The sequence below is a fragment of the Rhinolophus hipposideros genome (assembly GCF_964194185.1).
Source record: "Rhinolophus hipposideros genome assembly, chromosome: 14".
Lineage (NCBI taxonomy): Eukaryota > Metazoa > Chordata > Mammalia > Chiroptera > Rhinolophidae > Rhinolophus > Rhinolophus hipposideros.
The window spans coordinates 54,928,155-54,948,948 of record NC_138060.1 but is presented as its reverse complement, the minus strand read 5'-3'; the positions used below and the strand labels follow the sequence as shown (position 1 = coordinate 54,948,948).

Genomic DNA, 20,794 nt, shown 5'->3' with positions numbered 1-20,794 from the left:
TACAGACAACTTAGGGTTTACAGCAATACAAAAGTGATTAACATAACAATCCTTAGACAGCCTCATTCTCCATACAGATAGACCTGTCTCTCAACACAACCCGCCCCAAGAAACTGGGTTGTAAAGTACATCATAATAAAGAGAACTGGTTTCCCATAAGATGATGGTAGTAACCTGGGGAAAGCATTCCAGGTCATTGACTCATACCAAGAGGCCATGCACGTGACCACAGTATGCTATAAAAACAAGGCTCAACAGCCATCAAGGACATCTCGGGCTGTTCTATAAGAGACCCTTATACCCGTTCACTGTTCCCAAACCTTAGCCACCAGACAACTCTTGAAAACTCTGCCATATCTGCATTCTACTGATACTAAGTATTTTACTTTATATCAATTATGTCAATATGCTTAAAAATTAGAGCCATTTCTATGTAACAAAACCCACAGATTCATGAGTTTGTTGTGCTATTTTTCTCCATTATGTAAAAATATCTAAACACATAATTATTAAACTTTACAATGTTTGCTGAATATCATTGGCAGGGATTCGTACCATGATTTGGGAACACACAGATCTAATTTCCTGCCATAGATGGGGACTCCGAAACCAGAAAGGGGCAGGAATGGTCTTGGGAAGGTCACGGTCTTGGGAAGGTCATGCAGGGAGGTTCTAGACCTCCTGACTCCCAGTTCTGAGTTCCTTCCCCTGAGGTCAGACTGACCCATTATTGCCATCCTGAAAAACAGGAAGAGAGGCCCTGGGAGCACAGCAAAGATGACCTCTATCACCCTCTTGCCACTTACAATTAACATTATCCATTTAAATAGGGACCACTGCTTTTGTCCCCTTAGGTGTTAAAAGGGTTTCTGGAGGATGAATTGGTGAGTTGGCCAGTGTCTTTCACAAAAGCTGAAGTGGATAGTAATTTTTCTTGGGATGTACTCCGCTGCATCAGGCAAGGGAAATCAGGTTTCCCCAAACCCCTGAGGACCAGCAGAAGCCAGCTGAAAACGCGGGGAGGAGGAGACAGAATGCATGGGACAGAGCAGGCCAATGACCCTCGCAACCTGCAGGATGACAGTGTCCCTCACATAGCGCCTCAGCTGTGGGGACCTTGTACAGTGGGTCCTCCTGTCTGGACCCACTACCAGGGCAGCTGCAGTGAGCAGCATGGCAGGCAGGAGTGCTGTTTCTTTAGCTCCAGGATTCAAGGGACCAAACAGGAGAGGGGAGGTATTTCTGGCCTGACATAACAATAGTAAAATAATCGTAGGGTATTTTATTTTAAACCACCTCTTTGTTTCCCATCTGCCCCCTCAGAGAGTCTGGGATAAAAGTGGGGTCTGTTAGAAGGTACCCAGTGAGCCCAGCAGAAGCTAAGTTGGTTGATGTCTTTGTTCCCCAGAGCAAAATTGCTTCTTGTGCCTTAAAAACGTAAAGCTTTGGGCTGCGCCTTAGACCAGATAAGGCATGATTCAAATAAATCGCTCAGTATAAAAATGGGGAAGAACACGTCATTTTCTGAATCTCCTCCACTGACCCACATCCCACCCCCTCCCTGAAATTTCCATAGGCTGATGGCTTCCACCCACCCCATCTCTAACCACAGCTACGACCTCAGAGACCCTTGGGCCTTTTCCAAAATTTCTTCTCTGATTTTGGGGTAGTTGGGGTGCTCCCCTAGGACCTAAGACAGAGAGAGAAAGGGGGTGAGACATTAGGCAGGACTCCTCGCCACTACACAAGGCCACTGCACAGAGCACCCCCCCACCCACCAGGCTTACCTTGTGGCAGACTTCAATGGCCTCCACGAGTCTCTTGTCCTTCAAGTAGTTGAATGCTAGTTTGAAGCCTGTCCAAGGGCAGGGAGAACACAGACAGTAGGTGGCACGCTGATGATCTGAGAACCCCTCTGGTTCCCACAACAGCCAGAATACAGGCCTTGGGTTCTGGAGTCGGGGTGGTGGTCCTGCCCGGCTACCTCCCGCACCCACGTGCACCGTGGCTGGCTGCCGTACCAATGGCAGGGTTGGCATGATGACTGTACTTCCAGGCCAGCTCGTAGTTGGTGGCTGCGTCCTTGTAGGACTGCTCCTTCTCCATGATAAAGCCCATGTACTCATAGGCCTTGCAGCACGACTGCAGAGAAAGCTGGTCAGAGCCTCTATGGAGAGGAAGCCCCATCTGGTCCTAGCATCTGGGCACCCGCAGCCTTTCTGCCCAAACGCCCCTCCTGGACCAACTGACCCCTGCAGGCCCCTGGACCCTTGAACCCTTCCCTCCTGCCTCCCTCATTCTGCGCTCCCCGCTGGCTGCCAGAGCCAAGGCACCTTTTCTTGCCTTGCCCGTGCTCCGGGTTCCCATCCTGCTCTTCTCGTCCCGTCCCGTTCCTACCCCGCATCTGCTCTGCCCCCAGCGCCACTCCAGCCTCCTGTCCTGCCTAGGCCCGGCGTCCCCACCCCCACCCCCCTGACGGCAGCGCCCCTCGCCTTGTTGTATTGCACACAGCGCCGCAGCAGCTCGGAGGCGAGGTCGAACTTGCCGCCCTGGCAGTAGATGTCGGCCAGCAGGAGCCAGCTTTTCTCCAGGTCCTCGGCCTCGGCTGGAGCCCATGGGGCCTTGGCCAGACGCTTCAACTGCGTGCGCGCCTTAGGGATCTGCTTCAGCAGCGCGTAGGCCTGCGCCACGGCCAGCAGCGCGGGGACGCTGTCCTTCTGCGCGCGAGGCGGGAAGCAGGCGTCCGAGCTGGGATCTGGGGTCACCCCCACCCCCACCCCTGCCCCCGCCAGCCGGCGCACCTCTGCCTGCGCCACGTCGATGAAGGTGCCCAGCGCGGACTCCATGTTCGCCTTCTCCCCGGTGGCCAGCAGGCAGAGGCCTTGTAGCAGCCGCAGCTGGGTCTGGTCCCAGGTGGTGTGCGGGGAGAACTCACGCAGCAGCTTCTCCGCGGTCCGCACGCCCTCCTGCTGCTCCGACTCCTCCCTGCCAGGGGAGCTGCGGACTTGGGGCTAGCCACAGGCCACCAGCCTGCCCACATGGCCGTCTGGCCTGGGCTCAGAGGCCACAGGCTCTCCCCGCCTTCCCCGGAATCCTGCCCCGCCCTTGGGGACCCTTTGGGTCCTTACTTGCGTTCAGACACCAAGTTCTCAAATGCCTCTCCACCCACGATCTCGTTGTCTGGGTTCAGACAGATCTGTACCATGTAGTAGGTGGCTCTCTGGCCCCAAGTGCTGTCCTTGCGGGCTTTGTTTAGGAACTTCAGGGCTTCGTTGGGGTGCCCTATGTGCCTATAGTACAGGAGAGAAACACCAAAACTCAAGTGGGGAAACTGAGGCCCAGGGAGTGCAGGGATGCACAGAGCAGGGGCTGGGTCTCTGGTTCCCCTACCCCCTGGTCTGGAAGCTGAATCTCTGCTTCACTCATGCGGAGCAAAAGCCCAGGGTGTCTGTTAGGGAGAGAGCTTCCAGCACACACCTGCCTGACACACCCACTCCCAGCTCACCAGCAATAGAGGCCTGTGCAGTAGTTGAACCCTGGCTCCAAACACACTCGGCTGGACATCTTCTTGGCCAATTCAAAGAAGGCAGGGGCATCTTCAAGTCTGCCACTTCTTCGTAGCAAATCGATTAGTTTATTCAATATAGGAAACTTATCTAAAATAAGAGAGCAGAGATCTCCAGGCTGGGAGAAGCAGGGAGGACCAGGGGACACTGCCCACCTGGGCTCAGCAGGGACATTTCAGTGGCTCCAGTGTCTTCACTGGCCTCCAGGGTTGAGAGAATAATAATAATGATGCTTAAAAGGAGTAATCATAAAAGCTAACACTTATATTGTACCTGGTATTAAGTGTTTTACCTGCATCTTAAATATACAATGAAGTAGTTACTCTAATTGTTCCCATTTTACAGATGAGGAAATGAGACACAAAGAAGGTAAGTGATCTGCCAAAGGTTACACAGCTGATAAGTGGAATAGCAGGACTGAGACCTAGACAGTCTGGCTCCAGGACCCGCACTCCTAACAGCTGCAAGCTGCTGGGCCTCTGAGCAGACTCTGCTGTGGGGCTCCTGTGTCTGGCGCCTTCCCCAGCAAGAAGGGGTCGTTTTATGCTGTAGTGAGAGGCAATGGAGCTACATTTCAGGGGAGAATTTCTAGCTACTTCCAGGTGGCTGTGACCTCCGAAAGGGACTTATGACGATCCCCGGTGTCTGTGATTTGGGGACAGACAGGCTGTCCTGGGTCCAGTGCCAAGTACCGCTCTGTCTGAGACCAGGAACTGGCCCCGTGGACTCGAGAAGGACCAGCACGTTCCACTGTGGCTTTATCAGTTTCCTGCCTCTCTGGGAACAATCAGAGAGGAAGGGGCTTCCTCTACCCAGTCAGGAAGGAGGGGAGAGGGCCCACCCTTCTGGGGAGAGCAGCCCTTGCTTGGTGGGAACTGACACAGGCAGTCTCCGTGGGCAGTCTCCATGCAAGCACTACCTGGTGCTTTCTCCAAGATTTGGCGGTAGAGATTGATGGCAGCTTCATATTTCTGTTTTCTAAACATCAGGTCGGCCATCATCTATGAGAAAACACACAGTGCTCCAGAATTCCTAACAGCAGCTTGTATGGGTGTCAGGGAAGACTGAAAGGGAGGGGGGTAAGAAGGAAAGGTGAAAGGATTTCTGAGGTAGCCTCAATGGGCACTGGGAGAAGCTGCCACAGGAGGAGTCCAGAAGGCAGGGCCTGCCTGGGAGAAAGGGGCAGGCCTGGGGTGAAGACGGGAGTGGGAAAGTAAGTCCAGTGGGAGACATCAATGAGACCTTTTGACAGGTAGTAGAACCAGCCCCTTTACCCATGTCTGAGGATTGCCTGCTCCAGGCAGTGGAGGTAGAATGGGGGTCCCCTCCGCTGCTGGGTGGCCCTGGAGGTGGTATGGGTGATAGGGAGGAGAGAAGTAGGACTTGGGAGGGGCTTTCCTCACGCACTTCCCCAAGCCCCAGGAACCCATCCCACCCTTGCCTTCACTGACAGTGGGTGTGGTTTCCCCTGGAGTGAATGAACCTCACTGCCTCCCCTAAGTTGGCCCAGGAGTTGGATGCTGCCCTCTGCTGCCAGCCCACCCCTACGATCTGAAAGATGGCAGGTTCATGCTGAGTCTCATCTGCCTGACAGCCTCTCAGAGCCGGGTCAGCCAGGCATGGAGGTTATGGGGCTAGGAAGCAGCCTGAATTGGTCTCAGGGCCCCTGGAGAGGGCAGGGAAGAGGTCCAGAGGTCCTCTTACCATGGAGGCGGTCTCATGGTTCTTCTCGGTCTGTAGGAGGATGGCACAGTGCTGTTCACACAAGTCCAGGTGCCCCTGGAGCAAGTAGAGCCGTGCCAGTTCCAACACCACCTGGAACAAGAACAGAGATAACAAACTAACCAATGAGCATCATGGGAAACTCAGGCACTGATGCCTTGTTCGTGTATACCCCATTTCTATCAGCTCTGCCTTCATAATATGGCTTGAATCCCTTGGGATAATGGCCCTCCCCTTCTCCCACTCAATACTGCAGTCATACCATGCGTTTTACTAATTACTCTGTGAAAACTGGGGGCCGGTTACCTCATATTCATCCTTTGGCTTTGGCTCGACTTTAACCTCCTCTGGGAAGCCCTCTGTGCCCCAGAGTCTTGGACAGTTACCCTTCTTCAGAGTTCCTGTAGTGTCCTGACCCACAGACAGGCATGGATCACATGGTATTAGAACTGCAGGTGTCCTTGTCTGTACCCCATTGCATGACGGCAATGTATGGGCAGGAACCACGTCTTGCCCCACTGTGTCTGCAGGGCCTAACATAGTACTGGCACGTATTGGAAATCTTTAAATGAGGGCACATTAAATGAATGAATAGCTCTGTCACTAAGCCCTTCACGTACTCTCTTAGCATAAACTCCAGCTGTCATTTCCTGTCTGGAGCCATACCTCCCTCAGGACTCGGAACCTCCTTGGAAGCTTAGCTTGGGCTTCATGCCCAAAGAGCTCCTAGCAGCCACACTCTCGTTGTCTCCCTACTTCTAAGGGGGACTGGAAGACACCTGACTAATACAGCTTTCAGCAATGTCTTCTCCACTTCACCCTCCACAAATGGCTGTCCAAAGTGGGGCTTCCCAGCCTTGCTCCAAGGGCTGCGGTGGGGGGGGGCCTTGGGGTCAACTAGAGCAGGCTCCCCCACCAGGGGTCCCCACACCAGGTGTACACCTGAGCTCCTCAGGGAGGTACAGAGAAGGAACTGGCCTCTGCCGTGGCCAGGGAGCTCTGCATGACATCGCACCCCAAGAGAAGAAGCAGGGTCTGGCTTTGAGGACCACACCTTATTGTCAGTGGGTGAGTAGGAGAGGGCATCCTTGTAAGACCGCACTGCCTTGGCATACTCCTTCTCTTCCAGGTAGTGCTCCCCAAACTGGACGCAGATGGACGCTGCCAGTTGCTTCTCGGAGGGGATCCTTTCTGGTTGCTCCAGTGGAACACGCTTCAGTATCCGAGACTGGAGGTCCATGGCCTGGGGAAAGCAGTGAACGCAGGATCAGAAACCCAGAGGCAGGTGTGCCAGACCTCAGACCAATTCACAGCAAGTCCCCACTTCTCATTTCAGAGCCTGGAGTGTTATAAAGGGCATCTCAAGTGCCCTTGAGCAAATCTGGGTCACTCTGGACAGGCAAGGCCACTGGCTGAGTACTTGGGAGGTAAGCTGGCACTGCCTCTGGGGCAGGAGCAGAAGCAAAGGCACTCAAACAAAACACTCTATTGTACCTGACTTGTTTACCTATTTCCATCACACCGTGGCACTCACTATGTCTAATTTGCTTCAGCTCTTCTACAGGCTACAACAAGCACACAGTAGGTATTCAAAGCAGGCTGTGTTTTGATGGATGCATTTGTTTGGAATATTGTCCTGCTAGGAATTTGAGGCAGCCCCCACAACTGTCCACGACATATAATGACCAAGCGAGTAACCAGAGAGCATCGAGGCTTTAGATGATGATGCCAGCGTTGTTTCAGAAAGAGGGCACAAATCAACCCGTTAGCTCCCTGAAGGCCAAACAGAGGAATGGGAATCCCATGGGAAACAAGGGAATAAACCCAGCAGTCAGAGAGTGGGCTTCCCCTCTACAACCACAGAATGTACCCCAGAAACAAGTAACAGGTGGCACCCTTGGATAGAAAGAGTGAGGCAGGCATGGTGGAAATGGCCAGAACCTGTTTCATCGGAGGAAGCCCAGTGGGGAAAGAGTATGGGTTAGGACAGGCCAGACTTAATTCAAATCTCAACTCCACCACTTATTAGCAGTGTGACTCTGGGCACATTTCTTAAACTTCATGTGCCTTATCTGTTAAATCGGAATGTCACAGTGCTTTTCTCAAAGGGCTACCGTGAGAATGAAATAAGAAAGCAGAAAGCCTAGAACAGAACCCAGTATGGAGCTATGGGCATTGTCTAGTGTCACCACCATTGGCATCCTTGAGGACAACAGCACTGTCTTACTCCCTGCCTTCTCCAGCCCAGCCCAGCCCCGCCAGCCTTGGAGCATTTGGGTGTACCACCAATGAAGGAGCAAGGGTCGGTAAATAAACGGACGGTGGAGCTCAGAGGTGTAACCTAGATCATCTTTTGAGGACCAGGCCTGGAGTCTTCCAGACCTGCAATCCTATCCTTCCTTCTGAAGCTCCCATCAGCTAACGACAAAGACCTTGCGTTTACTTGTCAATGACCTTGTTCAAAGTTTCCAGTACATCTTCTTTTTTATGGCTCTTGTAAACCTTTGCCAGCAAAAGTAAGCACTTGACATCATTCATCATGGATGGGATGTCTTTGCCTGAAAAATGGAAACTCAAATTAGCGTTCTCTGGCCCCCAGGAATCTGGCTATGGGGAGGGGGGGTGGCGCTGGGTTCAGGACCTCAGTGAATGCCCAGCACGTGAACCATTCTGTAAGAGAAGCGAGGGGGTAGGGAGCAGTAGGCCCACTCCAAACGCTAGGGGAGGAAGTTAGAATGCTGCCTCACCAAGGTCATGTTCCAGTGCCTGCTTCAAAACTTTTTCTGCTTTGCTGAACTTCTTTAACTTCAGAAGCAGTTCAGCCAGATCACAGCACAGAAAGTCCTGTCCGCTTATCTTCTGGGCAGCCTCATAATAATTAATTGCCTTAGTGCAAACAGGAAATATTGGCATCAGGCCTGGTTCTACACTTGAGCACCTCACAGTGTTTCCCTCAGCAGCTACCACAGCTGAGGCTCTCCTGAGAAACACAGAAGCCTAAGATGGAATGGCCCTCCCAGCCTGAGCAGGTGTGGGGGTGTTGGAGAGTTGCTGAGTTCTCCCCTTGGCTCCCCATTCAGTAGGCAGCTAGGAGGGTAAACTCAGCCACTCCCCTCCCATCCAGACCCTCCCACTCATGCACCCTCCTCCATCCTCCCCTTCCTACCCCTTCCCACCCAGCCCAGCTTGACCTTGGGGTACTGGTGCGTCTTCACGTAAGCTTGCCCAATTCTGCTGACCAGGGAGGCGTCGTGTGGGTTCTTTTTATAGGCCTCATCATAGACCTCCAGGGCCTTCTCGGGCTGGTGGGGACAGTGTGAGGGGTCTCTCTCTCCTCTCCCACCGGAGAAGTAAGATTGGTGGGGGTCATTGGCAAGGCCAGCAGGCCCTCACTCACCTCCTGAATGTTCATGAAAGCATCGCCCAGTAGCAGGCTGGTGTGGGGTCCAGGCAGATGTTCACAGAGCTCCCTGCAAAAGGAACCAAATGCTTACCTCAGACCTGGGTATCATCCTTCGTATTCCTGAATCCGTCTCCTTCTCTTCTTTCCCACTAATTCGGGCTGACATTCATTCATCCAGTCACTCGTTCATTCATTCATCATCCAGTACTCGTTGAAAGCCCATTGTGTGTGAGGCATTGTGCTAGCTACCTTAGTTCAGGCTCTCTCCATCTGTCATCTGGACCATGGCCAGAGCCTCCACCCATTCCCCTGGCCTCTACTCCCAACTCTCCAGACCGCTCGCTTTCCATGAAGCAGCCACATTGCTCGTTCTATTAGGTCGGTGCAAAAGTAATTGCGGTTTTTGCAATTGTGTTTAACCTTTTAAACCTCAATGACTTTTGCACCGACCTAATAGCACTCCGATCTCACCATTTCACCACACAGTTTGCTGGTTTCCCACTGCTGCCTAGTGTCCCCTACCCTCCCACCTGAATTGCCTAGATGGAGTTTTGCCTGAGAAAAGGGACTGGGAAGGTACCCTCAGGGTCTCAGGGTCAAATTATAGAGACAGTGGCTGGGGCTTCAAATACAGTCTCCATTCTCTTTCACCTGACACCGGTTAGAGTCATTGGACATTGCCTCAAGGACAGGCACAGCCAGGGGCCAGGGCAGAAGTGCCTTCCCATGGTTCCCCCCGCAGAATGTGAGCCCTACAAAGGGTAGGGTAGGGCGAGCAGGGCTCATGGCCGATTCAATTCCGTATCCTCAGAACTCAGCAACTAGCCAGCCTGGCTGACCTGTCATGCTACAATTCTCGTCCACAGCAAATTCCATACTTTCCTCAAACACACTCTCAGGATATGTTCTGGAGACTCAGGATGAAGAAATACAATCTGGAGAAACCCCTTCCTAAAACGCCATCGTAGAAGAGGCTGGCAGTGTGCTACCTGTCACTTACCGGTAGCATCCAACGTAGAGGCGGACATCTTTGCGGGTCTGCAGGTAGATGCTGGCCATCTTCTCCTTGGCCTCCATGTAGCAGGGCTGCTGGGGCGTGACGTTCCTCAGCATGTGCAGCGCCATGTCCACATTCCCCTTGCTCAGCTCCATGTCCACATTGGCGATGGTGACACGGATCTCCTCTGGGGTGCCACTGAACTCGTTGATAGCATCCTGCATGACCTTGGTGGCCTCATGCTAAGACAGGAGAAACCAACAGACCCTCCGTTTGCTGCCACCCACCAGAGGTGGCCTGACAACACTTTAATTGTCTTCTAGGACACTTAAAGCAATCCCCCTTCTCACTGCTGGCCCAAGAAATGAAACATGGAGATGGGTGGGAGCCATCCTGCGACGTAGGAGTTAAGGATAAGCCAGCCCACATCTCTCTGCGGGGCGGTTTCAGTGGCAGGAAGGAGAGCACGCCCTTCAGTGTCCAGGGCCTCTGTTCCTGGAGGGCAGAGGGGAGGTGCCTGGCTAGCTGGGGGGGTTATAGAAACCCCCAACTTTAAGAAGCCATCTGTTCCTTAGCATCTCTATTGTCAATTCCTTCCTAGGGGAAAACCTATGGATGCATCTCCTTATACTTTCCTGCCTTCAGTCAAAGATACTTTAATGTCATCGCATTGGGCACATGGAGGTCTATTTGAACTATATCTCCATTGTATTTGTACCTTTGATTATTTTAACACAATTACTCTCTTTGCCCATTTTGGTGATTTTTGCCTTGCATTCAACCTACCCAGACATTTCTTCCTCAGTCTCTGCTTTGGTTTTGTTTTTCTGGTATGTTTGCAGCAACTTTTAACTTTTATTCTGGGCCTTTCGGTTTTGGGAGTATAGGCAATAGGGGGTTCCATCGTTTAAACGGCTGTGAATGTCTTTTTCACTTAATAGGTATATTTATTGCATTTACCATTTTATTATCACAGATCTGTGCTTTGGGGATTTCTGTCAATTTATTTTATTTTCATTTTTATACTTGTATGCTGCTTACGGTTTGCTTCATTTCTGCCTTTGACATGCGGCCCTGCTGCTTTTCTTCCTAACTCTTGATTAAAGTGGTGGAAAGAGTCTCTTTTTCATTCTACTAACAGTTATCTTTCAAGAAATATTTTGTGTAAACTTTTATTTCATACTCTCTTCTACAACAATGGAAAATATTAGCATGTTTATAGTACCCTCTCTGCCACTTTCCCTTCCTGTCCCTCTCCCTGAACTTTTTTCATGGGATATTGTTATTTTTGACTTAGTAATTTTTATTTCAAGAACTTAGCAGTTTTACTGGCTTACAGTCAAAATGATTATAGTTATTTCAATGTAATTTCATTTAGATTAGTTCTATATTGAATTGAACTTAACTCTGTCCTTTTATACTCAAATTTTTTCCCACTTATAAAACTTCATTGTATTTCATGTTTTAGCTGTCTAGATATCTACAGCTAAAGTAGATTTTTCAGAAAAGTTTAGTTAACACCATAATTCTTGAGTTGTTCCATTTTTTAGCGTGTCTTTTATTAGAGTACCTTTCATACACGAAAGAATCCTGGGGAACGTCCTTTTCCCCTTGACACTTCGTAAATATTGTTCTGTTGTATTCCTGAATGCAGTATCATTGAGTAAAAGTCTGAGGCCAAGTTGATTCTTTTTCTCCTACTGGGTAATATACCCTTTACCTAGATGCTTATAGGAACCTTCATTGCTCATCCTTGATTCCCATTAATTTCATCAGGCTATTACTACTCAGATGTTTCTTGGTCTTAATATTTTACTGCTGTTTCTCCAACACAGAGTGCCTTTCTGAGTTATGATCATGTCTTCCCTAAAGGAACTGTTCTCCTACTACATATTCAATGCTTTCTCTGCTCCGTTGCTTCTCTCTTCTTCATGAACATTGGTTATGCCTTTGTTGGAGATATGTTGTCTGTCTTTCTTATCCATCATCTTCTCAAATCACTTCAGTCATTTTCCTGGTTTTCTCAACCCTTTCCTCCAGACAGAGCACTTCAGTGAGGGCTAGCCTACTCTCTACTCTTTCTCATGGGATTCTAATTTTATAATGATATCATTGTTTTCTGTAGCTATGCTCTTTACCTCTGCCAGCTAACTTTTCATCTTTCTCTATTTATTAGGACCCCTTTGTCAATCTCTTGTGTCTACTTTGGAGCTCATTTTACAAGGTTCTAAGTTCTTTTTCTTTTCATTGAGTGCAGAAAAGATTTTTGTTTTGTTTTTTAAGGGGAACAGGACTTTATTGGGGAACAGTGTGTACTTTCAGGACTTTTTTTCCAAGTCAAGTTGTCCTTTCAGTCTTAGTTGTGGAGGGCGCAGCTCAGCTCCAGGTCCAGTTGCCGTTGCTAGTTGCAGGGGGTGCAGACCATCATCCCTTGCAGGACTCGAGGAATCGAACTGGCAATCTTGTGGTTGAGAGCCCACTGGCCCATGTGGGAATTGAACTGGCAGCCTTTGGAGTTAGGAGCATGGAGCTCTAACCACTTGAGCCACCAGGCCGGCCCAGAAAAGTTTTTTGGAAAAAATATTTCTTTGTATTTTTTTTAGAGTACTCTTTCTCCCAAAGTGTAATCTTGTCTTTCACCTGTTATTTTCTCCCTCCCTCCCCTCTTTCCTTCCTTTTTTCCTTCTTTCAATGACCTATCGTTCCATGTCAGATGGCTTCTGATCACCACGCATCCTCTAATGGGAACAGCTCCATCTAACCCTGCCCTTTCCTCACGAATGAACGAGGCTGGGGAGGGAGAGTGCTCTAACACAGCTGCCCTGGGAGCACATCTCCCCTTAGCTTTCTCCTTTTGGAGGGTAGCCCCAGTGAAAAGCTAACGTCCAGATGGAACCCTCTGGCTCACAGTGAAGCTACAGCTCACAGAACCGTTATCTAAGCTGAGCAAGCAGCAAAACTGACATCACGTTCTTTTCCTCTGGCCTACCTCTCCTATGAAGGAGTCTGGGACAGAGAAAACCATGGGTATTTCAGAAGGGAGTACTCGTTCAGTAGCCCTGCCTTTCTATGGGCTCGAAGTGGGTTCCTCCAGGGATGTCCCTTCTTTTCCTGTGGCTTGACCATATCCCCAATTCAGAAAGTTTCAAGCAAATACTGGAACCCCCGCCCCCCATTCAGCGCACCCTCTTTTCTCACTCTCATCCATGGTAACTTCTGAAAGGAAAGGGGCCTTGTGGTCTGTTTTCCTTTCTCCCCAGCCCCCATCACAGTGCCTGGCATTAAGCAGGTCCTCAATCAATAAATGAAGAAATAAATGATTGATGGAGTCAACTATTCTTAGAGGCAGCTGTTGTCTAATTTTGTTACAGATGGAGATTCCTTCTCTACTTTTAATCTTTTTGTTCCTTCTGGCAGATTGAAAAGAGGGAAGAACCATAAACAGACTGCCACATTCCCGTCTTTTCCAGAAGGCAATTTTTAACTTTAAGGAGAAAAGGCCTCATGGCTGATTCCTTCTCTATGCCGGGAACATCACAGGAAAAGGCAGGAGGCCCAGTGCTGGTGGATCATGGAGGTGGTCGTGGAGCTCTGCTGACAAACCCCTTCCCGGTGAGCAGGTGAGGCTGGCAAGGCCAAGGGAGCATGCGGAGTCCGGCTCCCGCCTGGCCACTGCCTCTGTGTCCCCTATTGCTCTCGAGCACCAGCCTTTGCCCCCAAGTCTGCCTCACACAGTTGAGCAGGTTGAATCCTGCAAAACTCCAAGGGGATACAGTCCCTAAAGATGATGGTGTGACTGGAATCCACTGGAAGTTGTGCACTGCCCAATCACCACCACCACCTGTGGCCGCCCGGGTGGGCCTCTGTGCTCCACCTCCCTGAGATCCGCGGAGGGACACTCAGGTCCCAGTCAGCTTTGGAGGGCAATGGAAGCCATGGAAACCTTTTAAGCAGAAGAGAGAGAGGTGCTCCCAAATGAATAAAGGCTCAAATAATAGCACAAGTAAATATCAGCCAGAATCAAAAGGCTTGGACCCCAGGCTACCCTGACCCTCCATCCTGCCCCAGCCCTAAGGGAGGGGAGCATAGCCTTTCTTACCAGCTCCCCATTCATCCGGAGGGCATCCACCAGTTCCAGTAAGATGGACACTCGCTCACTGGGCTGCATGGAAGGCCGGCGGAACTTCTTGCCTTCTTCCATCTTCACAGTTGGTAACTTTAAAATCATTTTCAGGGCCTTTATGGCTTCTGTATAGTCCCCAGACTTGTTGAGAGCTCTGGCCTTGATGAAGTGGTAGAGGGGGTGGTCTCGGACCTAGAGAAGCATAGCGGAGGGTGGGGCTTCAGATCACCATGGCCACTGCTGCTCACCGCACCCCGAATGGACAAAACCACAGGAGCCCACTGAGTCTGCCCCTGTCTTTGGGCCAGCAGATGGGTCTGAGGGAGGCAGGTAGCTCCCGGGGCTTCTCTCCCAACGTAAGTGGGGGCTGTAGCTAGCTGGGCTTTGGGACACTGAGTAGGAGACGGGGCACAGAGGACCCCCACCTGGAAGTTGTGGCTGACACCCAGCTCTAAGCAGTGCGAGCACATGGAAAAGTTGCCCTGAGCCAGGTAGACCTGGGCCATGAGGAGGTGGGCATCCGCGGAGGTGGGGTCCAGCTCCAGGCAACGCTGCAGAGTGCTCTGGGCATTCTCTAACTCTCCTAGAAATAAGAAACAAACCTCTACATTCAGGGATCCTTGGGGACTCCAGGGACCCAACACGTAAAGGCAGAATGAATTTTACATGTCCTGTTACCCAGAAATCCCCAAGTGGGGCATTTTACCCAGTTCTGTTCTGTTTCCCTCAGAGGTCTCCTCCAAAAATGAGAACGACACAGTTTTTGCCTTGACCGAAGCAAAAGCTAGGAAACTCAAATCTCAGTGTAATACCTCCCTTCTCTCAGTAACCCTCAGGGAGACGGCTAAGTCACTTCACTACTCCATCTGGAAGCTCCAGGGAACACTGAAGTCTCGATTCCCACACCTAAGAGCAGAACAAAACCTAATAATAACAGCAAGAATAATCACCACAACTTATAAAGCACCTGCTCAAAGCCCAACACATGCACTTCAGAAAGTCTGGTTTAATATTGCTCAGTCCTGCAAGGTTGGTATTACTATCCTTGCCTTTCAGATGTAGGACTGGGACTCTAGTGACATAAGTCATGGAGCTTGGAAGGGACAAAGTCAGCATTTAAATCCAGGGCCCTCCGGCTCCTGAGGATGAACTCGGAGCGCTGTGGCAGTGGCAGTCCAGGGATGGGGTGCAGTGAACTGGGGGGAGGGCCCTCCTCCTTCTGCACTCAGGTGCTTCAACAGTTCCTGCTCCAGGAAAAATAAAAATGAAAACACAAGCTCAGTGTCACCGAAGGCTGGGAGCAAAACATGTCATAGGGCAGTCAGGTCCCTCAATAGCCAGGTCTCTCTGCCACATAACCTAGTGGGTGGGGAGCACCTGCTCCTGGGTCCCAAACTCCCAGCTCCTTCCCTGCGTGCTGCAGAAATGTGAAGGTGTCGCCATGGCAACCCAAGCAGCTGGAGACCTTGCTTTGGCCCTAAACCTGCTGGCAGCTGCCAGCATCCCTGGGAGGTGTTCCTGCCCTTGCTTGTACCAAGGAGACCTTGAAGCTGTGGATAAATCTGGTGCCCAGAAAAGCACGGGGAGGACCGAGGATGAAGACAGGGGAACCCTCATCAGAGTGCAACCCACGCAATGCAGCGCCAGAGGAGAGACACATGCCATGGCATTCTTGGTCCTTTGGAAACCCCCAGGACACCAGGGATCAGACTGGCTTTCAAGCAGATAGGGGCGAAAGGCTGCAGAGAGAGAGAGGACAAGAGGACACCGACCAGTGTTCTCTCACTCTTTCCCTCTCTCTCCAGGATCTGGGCCTTGAGCTGGGGGAAAGAGGCCACTCTGGCCATCTGTGGGCACTGAAAGTCTAATGGCACAGGCTCTCACCTCCCCATGAGGCCTTCTGACCACCTGCAACCTAAAACTGTAACCCTGCTACCCCCACCCCTCCTACCCTGTTTCGTTTTCTCCATAGCATTATCATGTCCCCAAAACAACACAATGTGCTTAGTTGTTATATCCTTTCTGGAATGCAAACTCCATGAGGGAATTTCTGCCTTTGAATACTGCTGTATCCTAGTATCAGAGCCGTGCCTGCACATAATGGGAGTTCAATGAAAATTGCCTGACACACACCAAGCAATCAGCAAAAGGCCTGGGTGAGAGAGACCCCTGCTGGTGAGAGAGGTCAGGAAGTTTTCTGGAGGAATTGGAGGCAGGAAGGAATAGGCAGGTCTGTGAGTGTGTGTGTGTGTGTGTGTGTGTGTGTGTGTGTGTGTGTATTTGTGTAAAGCATCCTAGGCAGGGAGCCCGTGGACACTAACCCAGGGACAGAAGTCCTGCCAGGTGTCTGAATAGATGAAGGAAGATGCAAGGCCCCACCTGGGCACCAGGACCCACAGGCTCACCTGAGAGATACTTGACCTGAGCCATCACATACAGGGGGTCGATCAGGGCTGGTGCTGCTTTCACGACAGGATTCAAGATCACAGTGACTTGTTTAAGAAGTGGAGACAGGATCTGGCCCGGTGACCGGGGCTGTAAAAACATGGGGGTCGGCTGCTGTGTGGTTTGCCCCAATTCTAGGAGACTCCTGGAGCTCTCTGACAAACGCTCTCTCAGTCAAGGACCTTTACTTAATTCCACACATATTTGTATTCCACTCTGTACCATCTGGTGCTATAGCATACGCTCCAGAGAATGGGGACTTTATTTTGTCCACTGTTCTGCCCCCAGTACCTAGCATGATGTCTGGCACTCAATAAATATTTGTGGAATGACTCATTTCAAGGCATGAGGGTATATTGGGTGTGTAAGATATTCATTCTCCTTGCCTACAAGGAATCTTGACTGGCTGGGAAAGCAGGACCAACAAGTAAAGATGAACATACTTCTTAGAAGGCTTCTGGGGAAAAAAAAGGAGCCCGGTTCTCTAAAATAAAGGCAGGGGCATGGGCCAGTGAGCCACTCCTCCAAGGGAGGGCCCTGGACCAGCGGCACTGGCATTACCTGGGGGCTTTGTTCGAGATGCAGGGCTTCTATGGAGTCAGTGTCTGCACTGGAACAACTCCCACGTTATTTGCATGCTGAGTGAGCAGGTTCGAAAAGCACTGGGCTCCCCAACCACCTGGGGCTCAGAGCAGCCTAGTCATGGGCCTGGTGAGGTCCCTGCCTCTGTCCACACCTGTCCTCCAGACCCCCGCCACGACGATGTACCCTTTTCTAACCTGCTTGGGGCAGAAGAACAAGTACTCCCTGGCGATGCAGACCAGGAAGAGGGGGTCCAGCTTTTCAAAGTACTCGGAGCCCAGGGGGAGGTCCTGCATGCCGGAGAAGTGCAGCTCCACAGCCTCCTTCAGCAGTGCCGTGGCCTCCGGTTCTCCTTTGTGCTTCCTGGACGCCAGAAGGGCTTGGAGGAAAACCAGCACCTGTGGAGGCAGGCCCAGGTCTTGGAAGCAGCGCCACCTGGGCACAGTCGTCGACGACGACAGTGAAGCGGAAGTCCAGGCCACCCCAGGCGTCTCTACTGGAGATTGGGGGTGGGAGGAGGGGGGTACATTTGGGGAGCAACCCGCGCCCCCAGAGAGCTCTGACCTCAGACTTCCCCAGGGACTGCTGCACCTCCTTCAGGAATTCTAGCTGGTGCTCAGCCTCCTCCAGGTGGCCGTCTAAGATCTGGCACCAAATGATGCCTAGGAATGGGACAGAACAAAGATGAGCAAGCAGCCAACTCCAAAGCAGAGCCAGTCCAGCAGGCCAAGGAGTATGAGTAAGACAGTGGAAGGAAGGGTTTCAGGGCAGGAACCTTTTCCTTTTACCTGCTCACGGGAAAGAATTCAAATCCCAAGACAATATAGCAAAACCTCCCTGGCTCATGCTTTGGCTTTAACCATGTTTCTCTCCAGAGATAACTACCATGAACAATTTGGGGTACATTCCTTCGAACATCTTTCTAAGCATTTATATGTTATAAATGTATACACATATTTTCCGCATTAGTTCATAGAAATCTACCCCATTCTCTTCAGCGATGACATAATTTTCCCGTGGGTGTAACCATTTATTTAACTATGGCCCTATTGAAGGATGCCTCATTTCACATTTAGTTTATTTTCAACGTTCAGATATTACAAGTCACGGTGAAACATTTCTGTGTGGTCCAATTCCTGAAGTAGAGTTGATGGGTCAAAGGGCACGTGTATCTCAAAGACTGATAGATAAGGCCAACTTGTCCTCCAAAGATATTTGAATTAATATTACTATCAAGAATTTGGAAATGTCCTCTCCCCACTTCCTTGCAGACATGCTTTATTCTTTGCCGGGCTAAAATAAATAGCAACTCATTTTAACTAACATTTTTTTGATTATCAGGGAGGATGAACAACTTTTCATATATTTAATGGCCTTTACTTTTCTACTGTGAATTTCCTGCTCACAGCTTCTGCCTGTTTTTCTTTTGGGGTGATTTTTTTTGTTCTCTTCTTAAATTAAGATCATTCACTCTCTGTAGCAAATATTTTCTATTTGTTTGCCATTTACCTTTTAACTATTTTTACAGGGACTTTTGCCATCCATTAGGTTGAAATTTTTACATCGTCAAATCGGTAAAATATTTTCCTTTACAGCTTCTGAGTTTGTGGTCCTGCTTAAAATCCCCGGAGAACCCAAGACCAATTTAATTTTTATGCTTAAATACTTAATTCATCTGGAATTTATTTTGAGTATGGTGTGAGATAGGGACTTACCTTTATTTTTATCTTAATGGATAGCCAGGTATCCAACCATGAGTTCTTGAAACTCATGGTTCTATTGGTTTGATAGACTATTGGTTCTATTGGCCATCTTTTTCGATAAGACCTATGTCTGTCCCATTTTATCTATTTGTTTATTCCGGCGTTGGTCTCAAGCTGACTTAACTACTATTTTATGATACTTTTTGAACTTAGGAGAACAAATCCTTTCTGTTCCTACTAGTCTTCTTTTATAGATATTTCTTGGTCATTTTGGTGTACTTATTCTTGACTGCCTTCCTAATCACCATCTTAATTTTCAATTATGTCTGTCTCTCTATTTGGCTCAACTACGGAATTTTTTACTTTGCAATCATATTTTTAATTTTCAACAACTCTTTTTTGTTCTCTGGGTTTTTTCATGGTAGCATGTTCTTTACTTATTGACATCGTAGCCTCTGGAGCCACCCAACTCTGGCTGCACATGAGTGGGCTTAGCCTGGGCTGGAGTACGTGGCATGGACATCTGGCCAGTGAACTTCTCTCTGGCTGACTGGCTGGGGCTCTCCCTTGAATGAGGAAGTGGGGAAGGACTCAGCCTGGTGGAGGACCATTTTAGGAGATTTTGCCTATGTGCTGAGCAGCCATGTCTTTTTGTCCTTCATGTCCCTGTGATGGTGGGAGGTCATCGGGGGCTCTGCTCTGCTCCCTTCAGAGCTTCCTTGATTCCATCTCTGGTTGTCAATAATCCTCCTGTTATCTCGCTGACTACCCCATGGCATGTTTTGCTCCCAACCTCTGGTGACCCTGAGCTTGTGTTTTCAATTTGTGTTTGCTCTGGAATTCTCTGGGCAGAACTGGTCTACTCAGTCTCCAACTGGCCCATCTCTGCCTCTGCTGGCTGATGGGCTTCCAGACCTACCTGGAGTTTCCATGCATTGGATGCTGTCTGCTTTATATCTTCTAGAAATGTAAAGTTCTCAAAGTTTCTGGTCCACTGAGGGCAACTTTCCCTGTTTCTAGGGCTGTATTGCCTTTGTAAAATATGTCCCATTGTTTTCATGGATTCGGGGATGCAGGAAGAGGCATGGTCTGAGGAGTCAGCATGACATGTTGAACCAGAAATCAAGACTGACCACTCTGACAATTCTGCTGCACCAACAAGGAGCCTGGTGTGTAGGGAGAAGGAACTTGCCTCCAAAAGACAGTTCCTCAGAACCAAGGCAAGAAGCAGGCCCGCCCTGAGCACTGCACCATATGGCTACCTCAACCCAAACTAAACACTGATGGTTCAGAATCCTCGAGAGACCATGGATTGGAGGGTTTTTAAGAAAAAGTATAAAATGAAAATTGTGCTCTGGAAAATTCATGTGACAGTTACATAAAGGGGGTAGGGAAAACATCTGGACAGATAGGGAAGAAAATCTCTCAAAAGTACCCATTCTGGTGGCCTTACACCTCAGGGGCCTGCACGGGGAGGGTCTGCAGAGGTGAGGCTAGAGGCTTTGGGGAAGAGTGTGCTGGGACTAGGACTGTCTCCCACACTGGCCTGTGGGGCCTGACAAGAAGCAGGGCTGACCAAGCATAAGGGGCAGGCTGTCAGTTTTCCAGGGGGTCAGGGTATGGAACATTGGAGGTCTGATGGAGATCAGAGTGGCTTTGAACACACTTTTGAAAATTTTTGTGCCTCTTACTTCTGTGCTTGTAGATTCATGGAAAGGCATCCTGTCTTTTGGACCCATTAAGGCCACCCTGCTTGGCTCCCAAAACCCGCCCCCTCCCACCTCTCCACCCTGCGTTGCCCAGCCTGCGTAAACCTGTCAAGGCAGCTACACTGTTCTCATCCAGTTTCATGGCCTCCGAGTACCACAGAGATGCCTCCTTTACTCGGTCCTGCAGGATGAAGAGATAGCCCAGCTCCGTGGCCACGTGAGCGTAGAAGGGTGTCGCCATGAAGGTGCGCTCAATGAAGCTACACACTAGCCGTAGAATCACCTGGTTCCTCCCACACTGTAAGGAATGGACAAACGGGGATGGGGAGATCAGTCCCTCCAGCCTGTCTGAACAAGGCCATCTCAGAAGTGGGGGACACTTAGACGGGACTAGGGAGGCTCAGGAGAGCCCCAGAGATGCCCTATGCCCAGGCAGCTGGGTCTACGTGCTGTTCACCTTCCAAAGAACCATCCCATTGGTCCTCAAAACCTTCCTCCAGCCACAGGGCCTTCTGAGGGACCCATCCTTATCTGACCACACTAA

The 20,794-nt window shown here is 50.2% G+C and overlaps 1 protein-coding gene across 4 annotated transcripts in view; it reads right to left on the bottom strand.

Annotated features, from left to right (window-relative positions):
- Window positions 1–20: 20 nt before the first annotated feature.
- The window catches only part of TTC21A (tetratricopeptide repeat domain 21A), a 32,685-nt gene continuing 11,911 nt past the window's right edge, over window positions 21–20,794 (bottom strand). The window contains exons 9-29 of one of the 4 annotated variants that reach the window (XM_081071886.1): window positions 20,356–20,548; window positions 17,403–17,500; window positions 17,036–17,236; window positions 16,217–16,346; window positions 14,237–14,394; window positions 13,788–14,003; window positions 9,692–9,930; window positions 8,686–8,758; window positions 8,480–8,590; window positions 8,036–8,174; window positions 7,743–7,846; window positions 6,343–6,531; window positions 5,271–5,381; window positions 4,486–4,567; window positions 3,506–3,656; window positions 3,129–3,290; window positions 2,802–2,997; window positions 2,493–2,717; window positions 2,022–2,142; window positions 1,788–1,855; window positions 21–1,690 (exon numbers count right to left, since the gene is read on the bottom strand). In XM_081071886.1, coding sequence (XP_080928012.1) covers window positions 1,613–1,690; window positions 1,788–1,855; window positions 2,022–2,142; window positions 2,493–2,717; window positions 2,802–2,997; window positions 3,129–3,290; window positions 3,506–3,656; window positions 4,486–4,567; window positions 5,271–5,381; window positions 6,343–6,531; window positions 7,743–7,846; window positions 8,036–8,174; window positions 8,480–8,590; window positions 8,686–8,758; window positions 9,692–9,930; window positions 13,788–14,003; window positions 14,237–14,394; window positions 16,217–16,346; window positions 17,036–17,236; window positions 17,403–17,500; window positions 20,356–20,548 — 3,045 coding nt within the window. In that variant the 3' untranslated portion in view covers window positions 21–1,612. The remainder of the gene's footprint in view (window positions 1,691–1,787; window positions 1,856–2,021; window positions 2,143–2,492; window positions 2,718–2,801; window positions 2,998–3,128; window positions 3,291–3,505; window positions 3,657–4,485; window positions 4,568–5,270; window positions 5,382–6,342; window positions 6,532–7,742; window positions 7,847–8,035; window positions 8,175–8,479; window positions 8,591–8,685; window positions 8,759–9,691; window positions 9,931–13,787; window positions 14,004–14,236; window positions 14,395–16,216; window positions 16,347–17,035; window positions 17,237–17,402; window positions 17,501–20,355; window positions 20,549–20,794) is intronic. The other 3 variants (XM_081071887.1, XM_081071888.1, XM_081071889.1) reach the window with 3 other exon arrangements.